Source organism: Synchiropus splendidus, chromosome 11 (assembly GCF_027744825.2).
Source record: "Synchiropus splendidus isolate RoL2022-P1 chromosome 11, RoL_Sspl_1.0, whole genome shotgun sequence".
In the NCBI taxonomy this organism is placed as follows: domain Eukaryota; kingdom Metazoa; phylum Chordata; class Actinopteri; order Syngnathiformes; family Callionymidae; genus Synchiropus; species Synchiropus splendidus.
Window position 1 is genome coordinate 9,042,683 of NC_071344.1, and position 15,959 is coordinate 9,058,641.

At 40.0% G+C, this 15,959-nt stretch overlaps 1 protein-coding gene across 5 annotated transcripts in view; it reads right to left on the reverse strand.

Annotated features, from left to right (window-relative positions):
• The window catches only part of diaph2 (diaphanous-related formin 2), a 335,124-nt gene that overhangs the window by 204,417 nt on the left and 114,748 nt on the right, over nt 1-15,959 (reverse strand). For 4 of the 5 annotated variants that reach the window (XM_053878770.1, XM_053878769.1, XM_053878771.1 and 1 more), the window contains 3 exons: nt 15,114-15,218; nt 8,937-9,299; nt 8,383-8,497 (listed from right to left, as the gene is read on the reverse strand). In XM_053878770.1, the coding sequence (XP_053734745.1) occupies nt 8,383-8,497; nt 8,937-9,299; nt 15,114-15,218 (583 nt within the window). Of the gene's footprint in view, nt 1-8,382; nt 8,498-8,936; nt 9,300-10,161; nt 10,225-15,113; nt 15,219-15,959 lie in introns of all 5 variants that reach the window. The other variant, XM_053878773.1, reaches the window with a different exon arrangement.

Genomic DNA, 15,959 nt, shown 5'->3' on the forward strand with positions numbered 1-15,959 from the left:
AAAAAAACACAAAACAGCCTTTTGCTTAAGTGGAACAAAGCCATTGGTCCATGAAATTAATACCTGGTGAATAAAGCCAAAACAAAGCTTGGAAATTGCTGATACATCATCTGAATAATGATCCACTGAAATTTAAGTGAAAACCAGCTTTTATAAAGATGTTTTTCTCCTCTTACAATAATTATGTACAAATGTAAAAAAGTTAAGTTTTGCTACAAAAAAGGCACGGTGATACACAACTTCTCATGATCATGGGTGAAAAGAGGGAGGTCGAAGGTGATTTCCCACAACCACAGCAGTATTAATGCAAGCAAATCTTAAAAACTCAATTCCAAGATAAATAATCTGAGTATCTCTAGTTTCAGGTAACCAGCATCTTACCATGTCAAGGTGCTGTAATAGTGTTTATTTCCTCCATTCGTTCTTTGTAGACAAAAGATAAATAATAAAAAAATCAAATTAAAAATTAAAAATCTAAATCACCAAATGCATACCACATACTCCACACCCACAACGGCCTTAACAGACAAGCTGCGGAGCAGACCAGCCAGCGGACACCATCTGAAAACTACTCTCACTTCTGCCAAAACAAGCCATCGTCCGCAAACACACCACTCACAGCACCCTTTTCAAGTTAGTTTTGCTGTTTGCTATGTGCCGCAGAAGCTCCTGCTGAGCCAAGCCCCAACACCGGGTCAGCCGCTGGCATTTTTCTTTTCAATACCTCACTGTATAACAGACATCTCTGGAAGTGTGCAAGTGAAGTGTCATTCGTGAGTACTTTTTTTTTGTGATACTGATGGAGAAAGAGATGAGCTAAAAGGCAAAGCCGTGGATGAAGCTGTTGATCAGTGGCTTTCTTCATCTAACAATACTGTGCACACAAGCTGTCACATGGACAGGACATTCTTCTTTTGTTTGTTGGAGCTCCCGAAAGGCCCATTCATGCTCCCTTCTACCAGTACGTTTCAAATGATGTTACCGTCACTGATCACATGCATGCTTTAGGTTGGTATTGCTGTTCATCAATATGTCCACCAGGGAGAGCAGCCCAGAGTCAAAACTTTAGGACAACAACAACCTACAAAACATACAGGGGGACTGTGAAACAAGTATTGAATATGCACCTCATGCACGTAATAGGAAAACAGAGGCAGCATTGTAGGATGTGGCCATTAAATATATCACGAATGGAGGACGGCAAATCTCTGCCATTGTTATGTCTTCTTCATGTTTCAGTAACAGCAAAATGGTTTCAAGTGGTACTGCTCTGTTTGGTCCGTATCTGTAAATTTTGTGGAAATGTGTGGAAATACAGAGGAAAAGAATACAGTGCACACACAGAAGGCTCCATCCATATCCATGTCTTGAGCATAAATGGGCCTTTAGAGTCCAAAAGACAAAAGAACTTCTGAAACCACAGACAGCAATACAACACTCTCTTTATATACAAATACTGAGAGAAAATATGATCGATGTTCAGTTTTGAATAAAGGACCTAGTACAGAAGAACAACACAGACATAAGGTTGCGTCTTCCGCAACTCACCAGGACAGAGTCAGTTGACCTACTGTCTGAGTGAGTGATACATAAACTCCACGACTAAGGCCGGGAAGGAGGTGCAGAAGGTTGGTCACTCACCAACTCAACAATTTTCTCCCCTTAGCCAGACAGACCTTGTTCTTGAGTGAAGTAGGGCACACACAAAAGGGTCTTTCCTTAACCTTCGGAGGTCATAATCAGACAGAGATCACATCAGCATCATAAAGATAAGCCAATACAGGTTGGTGAGAGCACACCACACACCTCAAGAATCTGTCCGACTGTAATCTGTCATCTCAACCAATAGTTTTTCAAGAGATGTCCAGGAGAAGAAAAGCACTATTCTGGCTATTGAACATTACTAACAAGTAGTAAAGAACTTTCATCCCACAAAGCAACAGCAGGTTGCTGCTTATAATGATGATGATGAAGATGGTTATGATGATGATGTCGACTGCAATGGTGTCTCAAGACTGAGCGATCTGAGCACAGATCAGCTGTGACGATGACGGAGCCATAAAATAATAAATTAAATCACTCAAGGAATAAGGGAGAATTTGAAGAGACATATTTTGAAGAGAAATTGTTCCTGGAGGCACATTAAAGTGATCTGGCTAAAGACTCGGTTGGCTGTAAGCAGCAGGTATCAAAGCGAGCTCATATTCAGAGGGCTAAAGTTAAAGTGTACTGTGATAGCCAGAATAGCTCTCATCTGAGAAGAGGAGATTAAAATCAGTGGGACATCACAGTTCGGCAATATTAAGCAGGAACGGGAGCAAATCTCTCTCCCCGTCTCTCGCTCACACCCTCTCTCCTGCAGACAAAGATGCATATGCACATAACATCCAACTCGACAATAAACCAATTACTTGTCATTAATATTTAATTCCCATTCATATGTGATATATTGAAAACATGTGGAGATGAGCGAGGAAAAGGGCTGACCCTGAGATATTCACAGAAGGGCTGACAGTACCAAACAGAGAGAAATGAACATTGTGTTTTATTGAGACAAATGTCTCCCACCAGTGCCAGCAATTAATGGCCTCCTCAGTGAAACAGGGAAATCGTGCTGTTCCTTTTTTTTTTTTCCTCTTCTTCTTTTCTTTTTAAAAAGGCGGTTTTATCCTATTTGGTTTGCTGAGAGTAATAATAAACATTTAATGCGGAATACATGATTTAATGGTTCCAGTGAAGTCTCGGTTGGTTAAAGCAAATCTATCCATTCGACAATTTTGATGACAGAAGAGAAAAGAAGCGCGCGGTAAATGCCAATTTACATCGCATAAAGGAAACCGTGGATGTGGATGGTAACAAGACAAAAATAGATTGTGTGATTTTAGTTTAACTTCAAGCATCAGATAACAATCCAAAAATATGTACAAATGAAGAGCCTCAACTCATACATAATACCAAAACAACAGTGTTGCCCAACAACGTGAAATAAATAAATTAATAAACAAATAATAATAATAATACATTAATAAAACAAAATGTAACTTAAGCTTTAAGCTATAAAAATCAAGAAAGATGTTAAGATAAAAATTTAGTTTCACTATTTTAATAAAACGGTTTTACGTGCTTCATTTTAAAAAGCGGATGATAGGACTCAAATGACTCATCGGTCGTGACTCCATAAAAATATGAGCAATAAAGAGCACTTTGCTTTTGTCTAATTTGAGATACAATCTAATTCAAGGTACTTTGCCATCAAACATGAAAAGATCAAGGAACACTATTTGACTGAGGGATGGGATGTGTTCCCTACAAAAGCAATCTTTACAGAACAGTCCAACTACATCCACATCGCATCCTAAAATGCTATTGTCTCTGTCTTTTGTTTGGATCTCATGGATGTGTCAGTGAGATTTCAGGCGAGAAACATGTGAGAGGTAGCTGTGCACGGTGGCCCACCATGGTTGGGTGGGTTTGATCTGGCAGCCTGGTCAGCTGTGATGTTAACAGAGATATTAGGGGACTTATTAGCAAGCGTCAGAGGTCCAGCAAACCCCCTGCTGATTCCATCATTACAGCTGTTACGGTGGGGTCATTACCGTCCTGGTGCCGGGCTTGCCACGGGGATTCTGTGTGTTTGTGCGCGTGGACTTCTAGGGACAACAGTAGAGGACGAAATTGTCAGAGAAAAAAAAAAGAACTCCAGCAGGATTTGAACAAATCCCATGTGATGAAGGATAACGGTGACTGCAACCGTCACTTGAAATCAGCCTTTGGCCCGAGTTAAGATTCCAGAGCTGACATTTATAAGGTTTGCTTCGCGGGAACAGAGGTGGTTGGAAAACGGTGCGATCGAGTGTGAGTGGGGGACGCTATCCCGAGGGGAGGGTTAGTAAGGTAACAGCAATTCAATCCGTGACAACACCCAGGTTTCATAAAGTCTATTTGCCGATCAAGAAATTCAAATGATATCATATCATTTCTTCAGTCAGTGCTACTCAGTGGTCATCATTTTTATTTTTTTTGCAATACAAAAAAAGGTTAAAAACTGGAACCATTTGCGTTTATTGGACAGCATTAATGTTTGTTGACTTGATTCTTCTTGGTTCTATGTCTTTTCATTCACTTTGCTCGTAAATGTGATGACAGCGATGACATCACGGCACATGTTGCGCCATTTGCATTGAAATGTTTGCTGGTTTGAGGCAATTTCAGCTGCTTCCTGCCACCTCCTGTTGATAGAAAAACTAGGTCAATCTGCTGGGATGGTCTCAAGGTAGTGAAAAGTCAAAATAATTGCAGCCATTTATGGCCTGTGGAATTATATATAAAAAAAAAAGCAAGATATTTGGACGCTGGCAGATCTGGGTACAACAGATGCTTCAGAGACGCGATCAGTCTCTGCAATTCAATGTCATGAATTGCAGCAACTGCTACACGAAGCTTCCCTTGTTGATGACTTTTCCATGACTGCATACGTCCTGTAAAATCTTGACTGGTTCACAAGTCGCGTCGAGGTGTCGGAGATCACATTTTTCAACCCCAGCATTTGACTCTAAGTGTGGCTCGAGACGTGCTGCAGCTGTGGCCCCACCACCCCAAATGTGTTGAACCCCCTGCTCATATACTGCAGCAAGACAGGTTGTCACACTTAACCGACGCCTCAACATGTATATATGGTGCTTCTGTGGCTTAAATCATGTTTGATGTAAACCTGCAGTCACACGGCACAGTGACAGCAGTCCAACCACAAGTTCAACTGAATGTGTAATGTACCCAAAATTGGCAACCCCATCGGGATTTTGGCTTTTTTATTGTTTGCATCAATGTTATGTAACGTTCTGATAATAAATCCTCATGGGGGCCAAGTACACATCCAGGATTTCGGACTTGATATATTTCGGATCGCCCCCATATTTACCAAACCTTTCATACAACAATGTATTGACATACAGCAAAATAAAGGATGTTTAGAAAACAAACCTCCTTCACATTCTGGATTGATGGTATTGCTATTAGGGCACCATCAACTGATCATCTTTTAGAATTTTTTAGAATTTGTTTTAAATCACTGCACTATAACGCTTTGCTGTTTTGAACATAAACATGGAGGTTTGGATCATTGACACTACAAACTGAAACACATGAACACAATCCTGAAGAATAAATTAACGATATACAGTAGACACAACCAAGCGATCGAGCGGTTGGTAAAGATTGTTTAAGGTCATAGTAAAGATTCTGAGATTCAGATAAGGTCCAATTGCTCAACGACCATTTGTGATCAATTAGCAGAATAATCGATGCTATTTAGCGGTTAAGCTGGACATTGATCTTACAGTAAATGGTAATTACAGCTGTTTGTGTGGCTGTATCTTCCTGTTGGGACTCTCAGGTTTCAGCATTCTAATATCCAGTGTCCATCAGCCAGTTATGTGGGCAATAGGGGAAACATTTTGGAAGAGACAGGGGTGTAAAGTTTGCCAGCATCAATCTCATTTCAAATTGAACCGTGAGAGTTTCGACTGAATGAATTGTATTTCGGATTCATCCGACTGTGGCGACACACATCCAATCCTGAAGTGAATCTGATTTGATCCCAAGAGCCACACAAAGGCAAAACCAATGATAAAGCAACATCGATGAGAGGGGGGAAAAATAAAGAAGTGTACAAAAGACAGACAATGAGAAAAAGTGCTCGGAAACCCGCAGATATGCTGAAGGAAATAAAGTTAGGCATGAAGAACACAGCTGCTAACATATGAATAACACAAGTATGCACCAACAGTCAAAATCATTTAAAGACGGCGAGAGATATTGTGGTTTTATTCCTATAAAATGAGTATAAAATAGATTAAGAAAGGACTTATTTTCTTAACAAAAACAAGTTGCACGCACCACTGTCAAGGGGAAAAAAGGGGATAAAGCTAATAAATAAATCCCACTCTATAATCATTTCCTTTCTTGGTAAAACTCATTAAACGGTGTGACTCGTAAAACCAGCAGGGGAGACGACAGTGGATCGTTTTCAGTTGTCTTAAAGGCCTCAGAGCGCACTAAGCATCTGAGAATGTGAGGTTGTTAAAGCCTTTTTTTTTCCTCTTTCAAACTTTAAAACTGTTGTTTTTCACTGGTGCAAATAACAAGCAGAAGTCCCGAGGAATGTGAAGTTAACAGACGATTTCTTTTTTTTTTTTTTTTTTTGCACCATTTTCTGAGGGCGACTCTGCAGGGAGGGCATTTACACCTGCTTGCCTCATCTTTCATGATACACTCGTTCCCCTGAAGTGTACTTAAATTTCCACATCTAAAACGTGGTAAAGATGGAGCAAGAGTTGAAGGAGTAGGAGGATTTTTTTTTTTTTTTTTTTTTCGTATTGCGGTTTACCAGACAAGACAAACTGGAGTCTGAACCCACAGCAAGTGTTTGTCTGCAATAACTGAACATAACAATAAAACCAAGCAAGGTCAGTTCACCATCCTGGAGACCTGTTTAGCGGAATATATATCAATGTACAGATAGGTGGTATGACTGCAGTTGAGAACAATCAAATGGAACAATGCATAAATAATAAAACAAGATGAATTTTACAGGATATAATTCCACCCAGTACCTTTTTTCCCCATCTGCATGAAGCTCAACTGGCTGCTTTTCAACTTCACAGACGGCGGGAAGGGCGGGTGGATATCAAACATTAAACAGCATTTTTCATTCATGAGCAAATCATGTTCTATTTCAACAATAGTGGGAAAAGAGCTGATTCAGGGCACTAGCTGCAGGGGTAATTGATAGGGATCCAGCGATGGTAACACCCAGGGGAAATGCCGCATCATGAATTTCTCCCTTGCTGGCAGGAACAAGGACTATCTACGGAACTTTATTCTGCCTCTAAAGCCCACAGTGTGGAGCATTTAATCAAGAATTGAACAGGACAATTGGATTGATGAAGTGAAGTGGTCGCATCGCATGTTCTTTTATTCATGTCGGGATAACAATTTGTCAACACACACCACAGCAGGTGGTGAAGATCACGCTGATGGAAATAATGCGGAAACCAATGGGTTTTCTTTGTTGGCCTAACACCGCAAGTCACACTTTAACGCCACTTGTTCAAGATTGTAGAAATGTTTTTTTTTTTCAATGATATATTTAACTTTGACATTAGTATTTTTAAAGGCTGACGCCATACTGTAAAAAAGAGAAATCTTCAGTGGAATGAAATCATTACGTTCACATTCCTCAGCAGAACTTTGTGCTTTATTTGAGATATTTTTAAGTTATTGACCATTAAATTGCAATGTTGACAATCAAAAATACATTGTTATTCAATTTCACCCTTAGTGCCCTTAAATTAACTCCCATATATTTATGAGAATCATCATGGCCAATTTGGTCTCAATATAATGACTATACATACATATATATATATATATATATATATATATATATATATATATATATATATATATATATATATATATATATTCACACCCTGTATTTCTAGATGTTTGAGGAAGAAGTGCAAAGAAGCGCTTCTCTTCAAAAGAGATAGGCCAGTATTGTAAGATGGAAAGGAGCACTGGTGTCCAGGAAGACCTCGGGAAAAGTTAGAACATTTATTGCAGCTCTGTCCGCATATTCTGACAGTTCTCATATCTGACCATGCACTTGACAGAACTCATGCTCCCACTTGTAGAATTAGAGGGTAATACACACTTGTCAAAGAAGACTCAAATTGTCATGAGAGGAATACATCAAGCCCACACCAATCTCCCATACAAGCATCTAGACTGAAATACAGTGATGTCTGCTTGGTTTAAGTAGTCTAGGAAATAAACCGGCCATAGAACCTCACTCGGCTTCATGGAAGTTTCCCTGATGGTGGTTTGGTCTAGTGGACTGGAAACGACAAGAAGCAAACCAAGCATAACCGCACTTGACGCTGGCATATATATGATCGTGAATCCGAGCACAAATACACACCAAAAGCTGATCTGAAACAGCTCAGTGGACACAGAGAATAAATACAATGTGCAGCCACTTAAACTCCCTGCATCTGATGCACTGGAGTATCCGACTGGCACAATGATGCGAAATGGGAGCGGAGAAGATTTATAACCACAGAGGAAAAAAAAGAAAAAAAAAAGATATTGCACAGTTATATATATATATATATATATATATATATATATATATATATATATATATATATATATATATATATATATATATATATATATATATATATATATATATATATATATATATGTAGGTGAAAAGATAATTTATATTTCACTGAGAAAGTGTCAGAGGATGAAAGTGGTATCTATTTCTTGGAAGGCAAGGGGAGTGGATTAATTAAGAAAGAGATGACGCGACGTTACCTTTGCTCTGTGACGAGAAGCAGAGGGAGAGCTGAGCAAATAGGTCAGGATTCTCAAACTTCTCTTCTTTGACTTTGATCCAGATGCAATTCTCTGCCATTTCCTGAGGCACTATCTGCAATGACACAGGGATTCCATTATCAGCACAATCAGAGACTGTCATTCTACCAAGCTGCCACTCAAACACTTCTTCTCACTGGAGATAGGATTTGTCTGTTTTTCCATCAGTGGGCGCACACTCGTCCTTGTGCTTGCCGCCCTAAAATTTGAGTGGCAAACAAGGCAAGGTGAAGTATCAAAAGAAGGGGGAACCTGCAGGTTTAAGTGTGGCAGCTGGAGACGTGCAGGGAGAGATTGATGGGTGCAAACACATTAAACCTCTTACAGAACACTCCGGAGAGTCATAAATAAACCTCAAGCAACAATGTTGACATCATCCCACCCAAAAATAATTGCCCTCATGTGGATTGTCGACTTTGTCAGAGTCTGGATGACAGCAAAGGAGGTGAGGGAAGTTGAAAAGGCAAAAAATAAATGAATGAACTCATGAATACCTTTGTCCAGTTGACTCTTTTCATCACAGTTTCAGGCTTGTAGGCTTTCTTGGCTTGCAGTCCGTAAGGCAGCTTGACTACGGGCAAACCTGGAGGTGGAGGAGGGACCCCTGGACCACCAAACATAGGTGGAGGAGGTGGCGGGCCACATCCAGGCGGTGGGGGCGGAGGTGGGGGTCCCCCACCTGGAGGAGGAGGCGGTGGAGGAGGTGGCGGAATTCCAGCTTGTCCTGGAAGAGGAGGAGGTGGAGGGGGGCAGCCGCCAGGTGGGGGTGGTGGTGGAGGTGGAGGAGGTGGCCCAGCAGCACCTCCTGGTAGCGGTGGTGGAGGTGGAGCTCCTGGTGCAGCGGGACCAGCGGCGATCTACAAACAAAGTCATGCAAAATATTATTGCCCTGACAAACTTAAGGAGCAGGGGCAGGATGGGTGATTTAAATACACCAACAGTACAAATCTGATCAAGTTTGAAGTTGAAAATCTGACTGAACATGAACTGCAGGAGAAAGCAAGGAAACATATTCTCAACCGAAGAAATAAAAAACCTCTCTTTACATCCTCAAAAGCACTGTTATGGTGAACCTCCTAGCAAAAACAGTGAATGCATTCTGACATTGAAGTCAGACTCCTCATGATTCCCATTTCACCCACGCAATTGCATTCAGGAACTGATTGGACCTTTACAGTCTCAGCTCAATGACTCATTCCACAACAGTATTTTTATGTTGTTTTTTTTTTTTTTTTTATTTCATATTTACAAAATTAAAACAGTGCAGGCAATGCCAGGTCGATTATGGAACATCGACTCACAACAAAGCTGCCAATCTCCAGTCATCAAACCGCCCCCCCCTCAAAGTTTAATTTGAGAAAATGAAACACATTAGCCGCTCAATGTAAGCAGTAATGCTTGTCTCAGTCTTGCTCGTACAATGACTAAAAAAATAAGACACATTTTGATTAATTAAATATAGACAGAAATCATCAAGCCATGCAATTTCACATGAGGTATATATACATTTCCTTTCATACATTTTCCAGTGCAGCAATTCAAGATATAGATTGTTATATATATGATATATATATCTAAATATACATATATATAGCTCTCAACGCTCCACCCGATAATGAAGGAAAAGGAAGTGCAAGCAGGATTTAAGCTCCATAAATGTAAATAAAGAAAGAATACTTGTTCAATTTGAAAGGGGCCACATGCATCAGGGACACCCACCTTGGCTTCAGACTCCCGGATGAGTTTCTGAGCCTCTTTGAGCTTGTCTTTCTCAATAGTTAACTGTGCAAATGCAACATCACAGGACACACATTTCACAGATACACAGACATCACAAGCCACACACACACACACACAGGAGGTGGCAGAGAAGAAGAAATGGAGGAGGGTTAAATAGACACACAACATGCTACAACACACACAGGAAAGAGGTTCTCCCTCACAGCGTAATTGACAACACGGCTACAGTGCTACATTCCTATTTTCTTTGAATGGGCTTCGTGATGTGCAAAAGGCAGAATGTGCTGTACTTTTACACCTAAAACAAGATGTAATCTACCTTCAAAAGAACATCAGGGTAAAGCGCTGACTGCGGCATGAAAGGAACAAGGCACAGCATCACTGACAGTAGCTGCTTCTTCTCAAACCCCTCGTCGCTCTCTTTTTTATTACACTTTCCTTGAATACCAAGATACAGTTCATCTTAGATGTGTGATGGGCATTGCGTTCACTGCAGTCTTTGCGTAAAAAAAGCACAATTTCTGTCTTTGAAACTCCACTCAGCGTGACCTTGCCAAGAGAAAAGATGTAGGGAGTGTATTTACAGGATCTGACACGGACTACTTCTATGTAGTCATTGCAACGGTGGACTGTAGAGCTAAATATTTGATGAGTGCTGTGGAACAGGATGAAAACTTTGATTCAACAACTCAAGAATTGCAAAAAAACGGTACTGTGAAATGTTAAGAGGAGGGGTTCTTTCTTTTTTCTTATCACATTGATTTGGATGGTTTTTCTCAACCTACTCGACCAGGGGGGTTGAACTCGACCGTACAAGATGGACATGTTTTTAAACCAAGTTGCAAGCTGAACATATATATGTATACTGAAAAATATTCAACCAGGAATGAGAGTTTAAAAGGACAGTGCGTCAGTGTCCATTTAAAGAGGAAAAATGTCCCAGTCCTTCACTACGCACTTTGTTTTACCTCTTAGTAGGACAAACATCCATCCACTTTCTATGTGGTATTTGACAAACATTTGAGTTTGATGCTAATTCTATTTTTGAAGTTTCTTCAAATTGGGCAAAAATAAAGTGTGTATATATATATATATATATATATATATATATATATATATATATATATATATATATATATATATATATATATGTATATATATACATATATATATATATATATATATATACAAACTGAAATGTTATTAATTATTAAACATTTATTAATTTGTGTAATAAAAATAAATAAATAAATAGCACTGATGTCAACCTACTCTGTTATTGTGTGAGATTTGGTGACTGCAGAAGAACAGTTCAAGAACGAGGTCTTTTAAACAAAATCAAAAAAAGTATTTGTCTTGATATTATTGAGGAAAATGCACCAGCCGCTGCAGATGGAATCATTTACTCACTCAAAGTACTTGGCTTCCTCAGTGAACTGTGAGCTCAGGACAGACAGAAATTAAACTACATCACTCTCAGGTCCACTTCGGGCTAAAAAGGGTCAGCTGAATGTCCACCCACTTGTTGAAAGCCATTAACATGATTGAGCAGCGTGTCGTCGTGACACATCGCAGCTCCTCATTGCTCATTAGATCTCAATTGAGGGAATCGTTTCCTGGTTCGAATCAAAGGTTCCAGAAGTAGCTTATGCCTGTGTCCTTTTGTCGGTCTTTGCAGCATCCAACCAGCATCGCCTCAATCGCCGAGGTTAATCAAACAGACACATCAAACAGGCTGCTTGTTACAATGGCAAAGTTCTCCGAAGCAGACTCTCATTAAATGTGTTGGTTCACAAACAAGGTGAAGAGGAGCGGCTGCGGCTCACATGTGTTTTTTAATAACTGACAGGGAATCATCTGCAGGAGATGAAAGGTTACCGTGAGCGCTCACTTCATTCATATTCAGCAAAACGCCAGTGACGCCGACTCTGCTTTGATGGAAAAAAAAAAAAAAAAAATGAAAAGCATGTCCTCGCTCCGGTTTAAAAGTTGTACACTTTCACAGTTAATGGCTTTCTACAGCGCAGTGTCAAACACGGATTAGGAAGAAAAACACACTTCCAGTCGAGCCCTTTATGAGGAGGCTGGCTCTTGAGCATCAGTGGGTCTGAAAGTTGTTTTGCAGCGTTTAGTGGCAGAGGAGTGCGCTTGAGTTACTCAGGTATATTGAAAAAGACATTAGCGTGCCAATGATAACACTTAGGAATGACTTATTCTTTCATCGACGGGGCATCAGGATCATTCTCATCTGAAAAAATGAAGAGACAGAAGTCTGTATCTGTACAAATATGTATACAAATGAAATACTTCAAAAGTTATGTTTTATTGATTTACTTTTAACGTTTCTCGACCGAATTGAAGGCATGTATTAAAAAGTGCATATATTTTTGTGAATAATGATTCGTGCATGACTTGAGTAATGAAGGTAGTTCGAGCAAAGACCAACCTTGTTTACTGTGACAAGACATGATTGGAAATAGTATCTGATAAAAATATTTTCCTGCTGCTTTTCATCACATTTGAATAAGTGTTCCTGAAAGCATAGAGGGTGGCCAGAGAAAGACTCAAGGGCTCAAAAAAAAATAAATAAATAAAAATAAAAAATAAAAAAATTTCTGCTCGAAATGTTCCTTTATATGTTCAAGCTCTTAAATCCTTCAGTGTTTCAGTGGAAAACCTGCCAGTCAACTCATCCTCTTCCCATAAACAGCATGTCAATAATAACATAATAACAAGTAGAGCAATTTTGTTGTGACTATGTGAAACGATGTAATGATGTTGATAGTACCGTTCTAAACATGAATGAAATTGCTGGGGCTGGATGTTTCAGTCATTAAACCTGGGCTACATTCAACAGTAGCAATTGTCATAATCCTGCTTTTTTTGTTTGTTTGTTTTTTTTTATATTATAGGCATATAACATGTTTTTCAGACTTTATTGGAGAAGTGATTTTAAAAAGGTGTAATGGGAAATGTATTGACTTCTTTATGACCCTATTTCTGTCAGTTTCTTGATGTTCTCTTTCACAGTGTGTACATTTTTTGAAGTGTACACAGACACTGGGAGAAGACTTGGTTCTGCGGGGCAACTTCACGCTCACCAGTTAATGCACCATGGTCACTCAGTCTCGCACATATGAGGGCACGGAGAGAAGATAGTGTGTGTAAAAGGTAAGCAAACACCTGAAAATCCAATAAAAAAAAAAAGCTTCAAAGAGGGGAAAAAGAGCAGGGGAAGGTAATCACAACCTGAATCCATTTCTGAGAGGCAAAACGGGTGAGAAAAAAAAAGCAGATGGGAGCCGCTAGACAGCTTGATTCCACTGGGGTCAGCCGCGTCGCTTTCCGGTTACGACACAGTCGCTAGAGCAGATCGCAGGCGCTCCAGACAATAATTTTGTTCCAACCACGAGTGAAACATGCTTCCCACAAGTTGCTTGCTCCTCTGATCCATCTACATTACACACCTAGTCTATTTCGGAGAAAATCCAACTCAAACCCCGTGGAGCAGATCAAGAGGGATGGAAAAGCTGCAGACGGGAAAAGTGTTGAAAAGTTTTTTGGGGGTATTATTGAGAAATTATTCTATATTTGTTCAGGAACGCAAGCAGCAGAACATGTGTGTGACGTTACCTCATCTATATGACTGTGGGTATTCAAAGGGAAAAACTCCATGCAACATTCACACCAAGCTAATCCTTTAAAAATAAGACGTTTTGTAAACAACCATGATGTAATGTCCCCATACTATTGAGCACATCTGACCTTGTGTCTTCGTCCTCAGTTTCGCCATATATATATATATATACCAAGACTGTATTGAAATTGACACTAATTCAAAAGGAAAAAAAAGTAAAAAGTATAGTATTGTCAAGTTCAAAATAGTAAAAATAATAATGGTTGTTAGACGCTATATTCCGAATCGTCAACAACCAGAGAGCTCAAAGAAACAAAACTTCTTATGCAGGTTTATTACATCAGCCGGGAAGTGAGCAAAAATGTAACCAGAGAAGGTCATTCAAGAGGAGGAAAAACCAGTAATATCTGATAAAAGCAGCCATACACTCTTTCAATATTGGTTTACATTAAATTCCATGAGACGGAAGGAAAACTGCTATTCTTTCCCGAGGCGGCGCTAAAGTGTTTGAAATTGTGTTAAGGTTGAAATAGCAGTCATTCTCCATGCTCAAAACGGCAGATTTTTCCCGGGAAGAAATGTTTTCAAAGCTGCGTGAAGAAATGCAATCCATCTTTGTGATGATGGAATTACATCAAGGGAGCTTCAGAGAGGCAATTGGAGCAGATAAAGAGCTACAACTTAAGGAGATTGACCCTTAAGTAAATCAAATGATCCGGCGTCGATGATAACCTCCACTTCCAGCACCAGAAGCCTTTTCGGAGTGGGTGTAATGTGCTTCTTCAAAAATAAATGTCTCTATCGGTGCCATTATTTTTGTTTTTTTGTTTTTAGAAGTCAGACATGAAAAATCAGATATTTGAGCATTTACTCCTTATGATAAAAAAGCAGCATTCTTACTGTCATCACTTCAATACATACCTATGGGCTACTGTGTTTTTGGCGTGATTTTGGGTTGGAAATATTTAACATGTTTAATGTCTAAAATTGTCTGTTCCTGCCATGTTATATTTATATGTACCACGTAAGCAGGCCCCCGGGTGCGTATTAAACATTGACATGAGTCGAATGGGTTGCAACGGAACATCACAATAGATCTCTGTTGTAATTCTGCTAAAAATGGGATGCCGCAGGAATCAATGCTTGGACAAAAGACGACAACAACCAAGTCAATCTTTTCTCAGAGACACCACGCGACCCATAACTTTTTTCTGACGGAAATCTTTTCAGACAAATAAAATAGTAAAAACAAAGCGAAGACAGCTTTTGAAGAACCGTCTCTTACAGGATTTACCTGAGTCTCCAAAGTCTGGATCTTTGCCTCCAACTCTTTGATTTTCTCCTCTTTCTTCTGAGACTCAGCCTGGGCCTCCTGCCGTGCACTGAACTCCTCATCAAACTGAAAAACAGAAACAAGTAACTACTTGTGCAAATTCAGGACCGAGATGCAAACGCTCGCTGGAGCAGACTCCTGAACGACAGGGTGTATCCAGGGAATGGCCAAAGGGCACATCAACAGACACCGAGACACGCCATCTTACACTTTGTGGCCGATTCTATTCTGAGATCAACTTGGCCCTGCAGCCTTGTTGTCCTTTATCTTTGTTTTCAGGCTTGGCTTTCACGTGTCTTGATGGACTTAACCTTTGCAAAACCATGCCATGTCACGGCAATGATTTCATGCACTCAGCAGGGCGGCACAGCTGGTAGGCAATGGGACAAACTGTTTGGAAAAGAACCTGGCCAACATGCTTTCCAAAACAAATTATCAATGGGAGTTTTTAAAAATCATGTATATCAATATGTAAGCTTTTTGTACGCAGCAACATCTGGCTAAATAGCTTTTTGCTGTCACCAAGCACTTTACAACCAAGATGGCAAGGCAGGGACAGAACAGATGGTGTTAAATCATACGTTTCAAATATAAGTGTAGCCAAGCACCGGCACTCAACTCCGACCCGGTACTGTGCACAAGTAAGTATACATCAGAACATCACCATCGATTCTTGTAATGCTGATACGGATCATGTAGCGTCGCAGCCATGTATCGATCAGGGCATGGAGAATCAATAGCTTGTCTGGGCTCTCGGAGGGAAGAGAAAACTTTCCTGATGGGAGCGGGCCAACTGGGGGCAGTTGC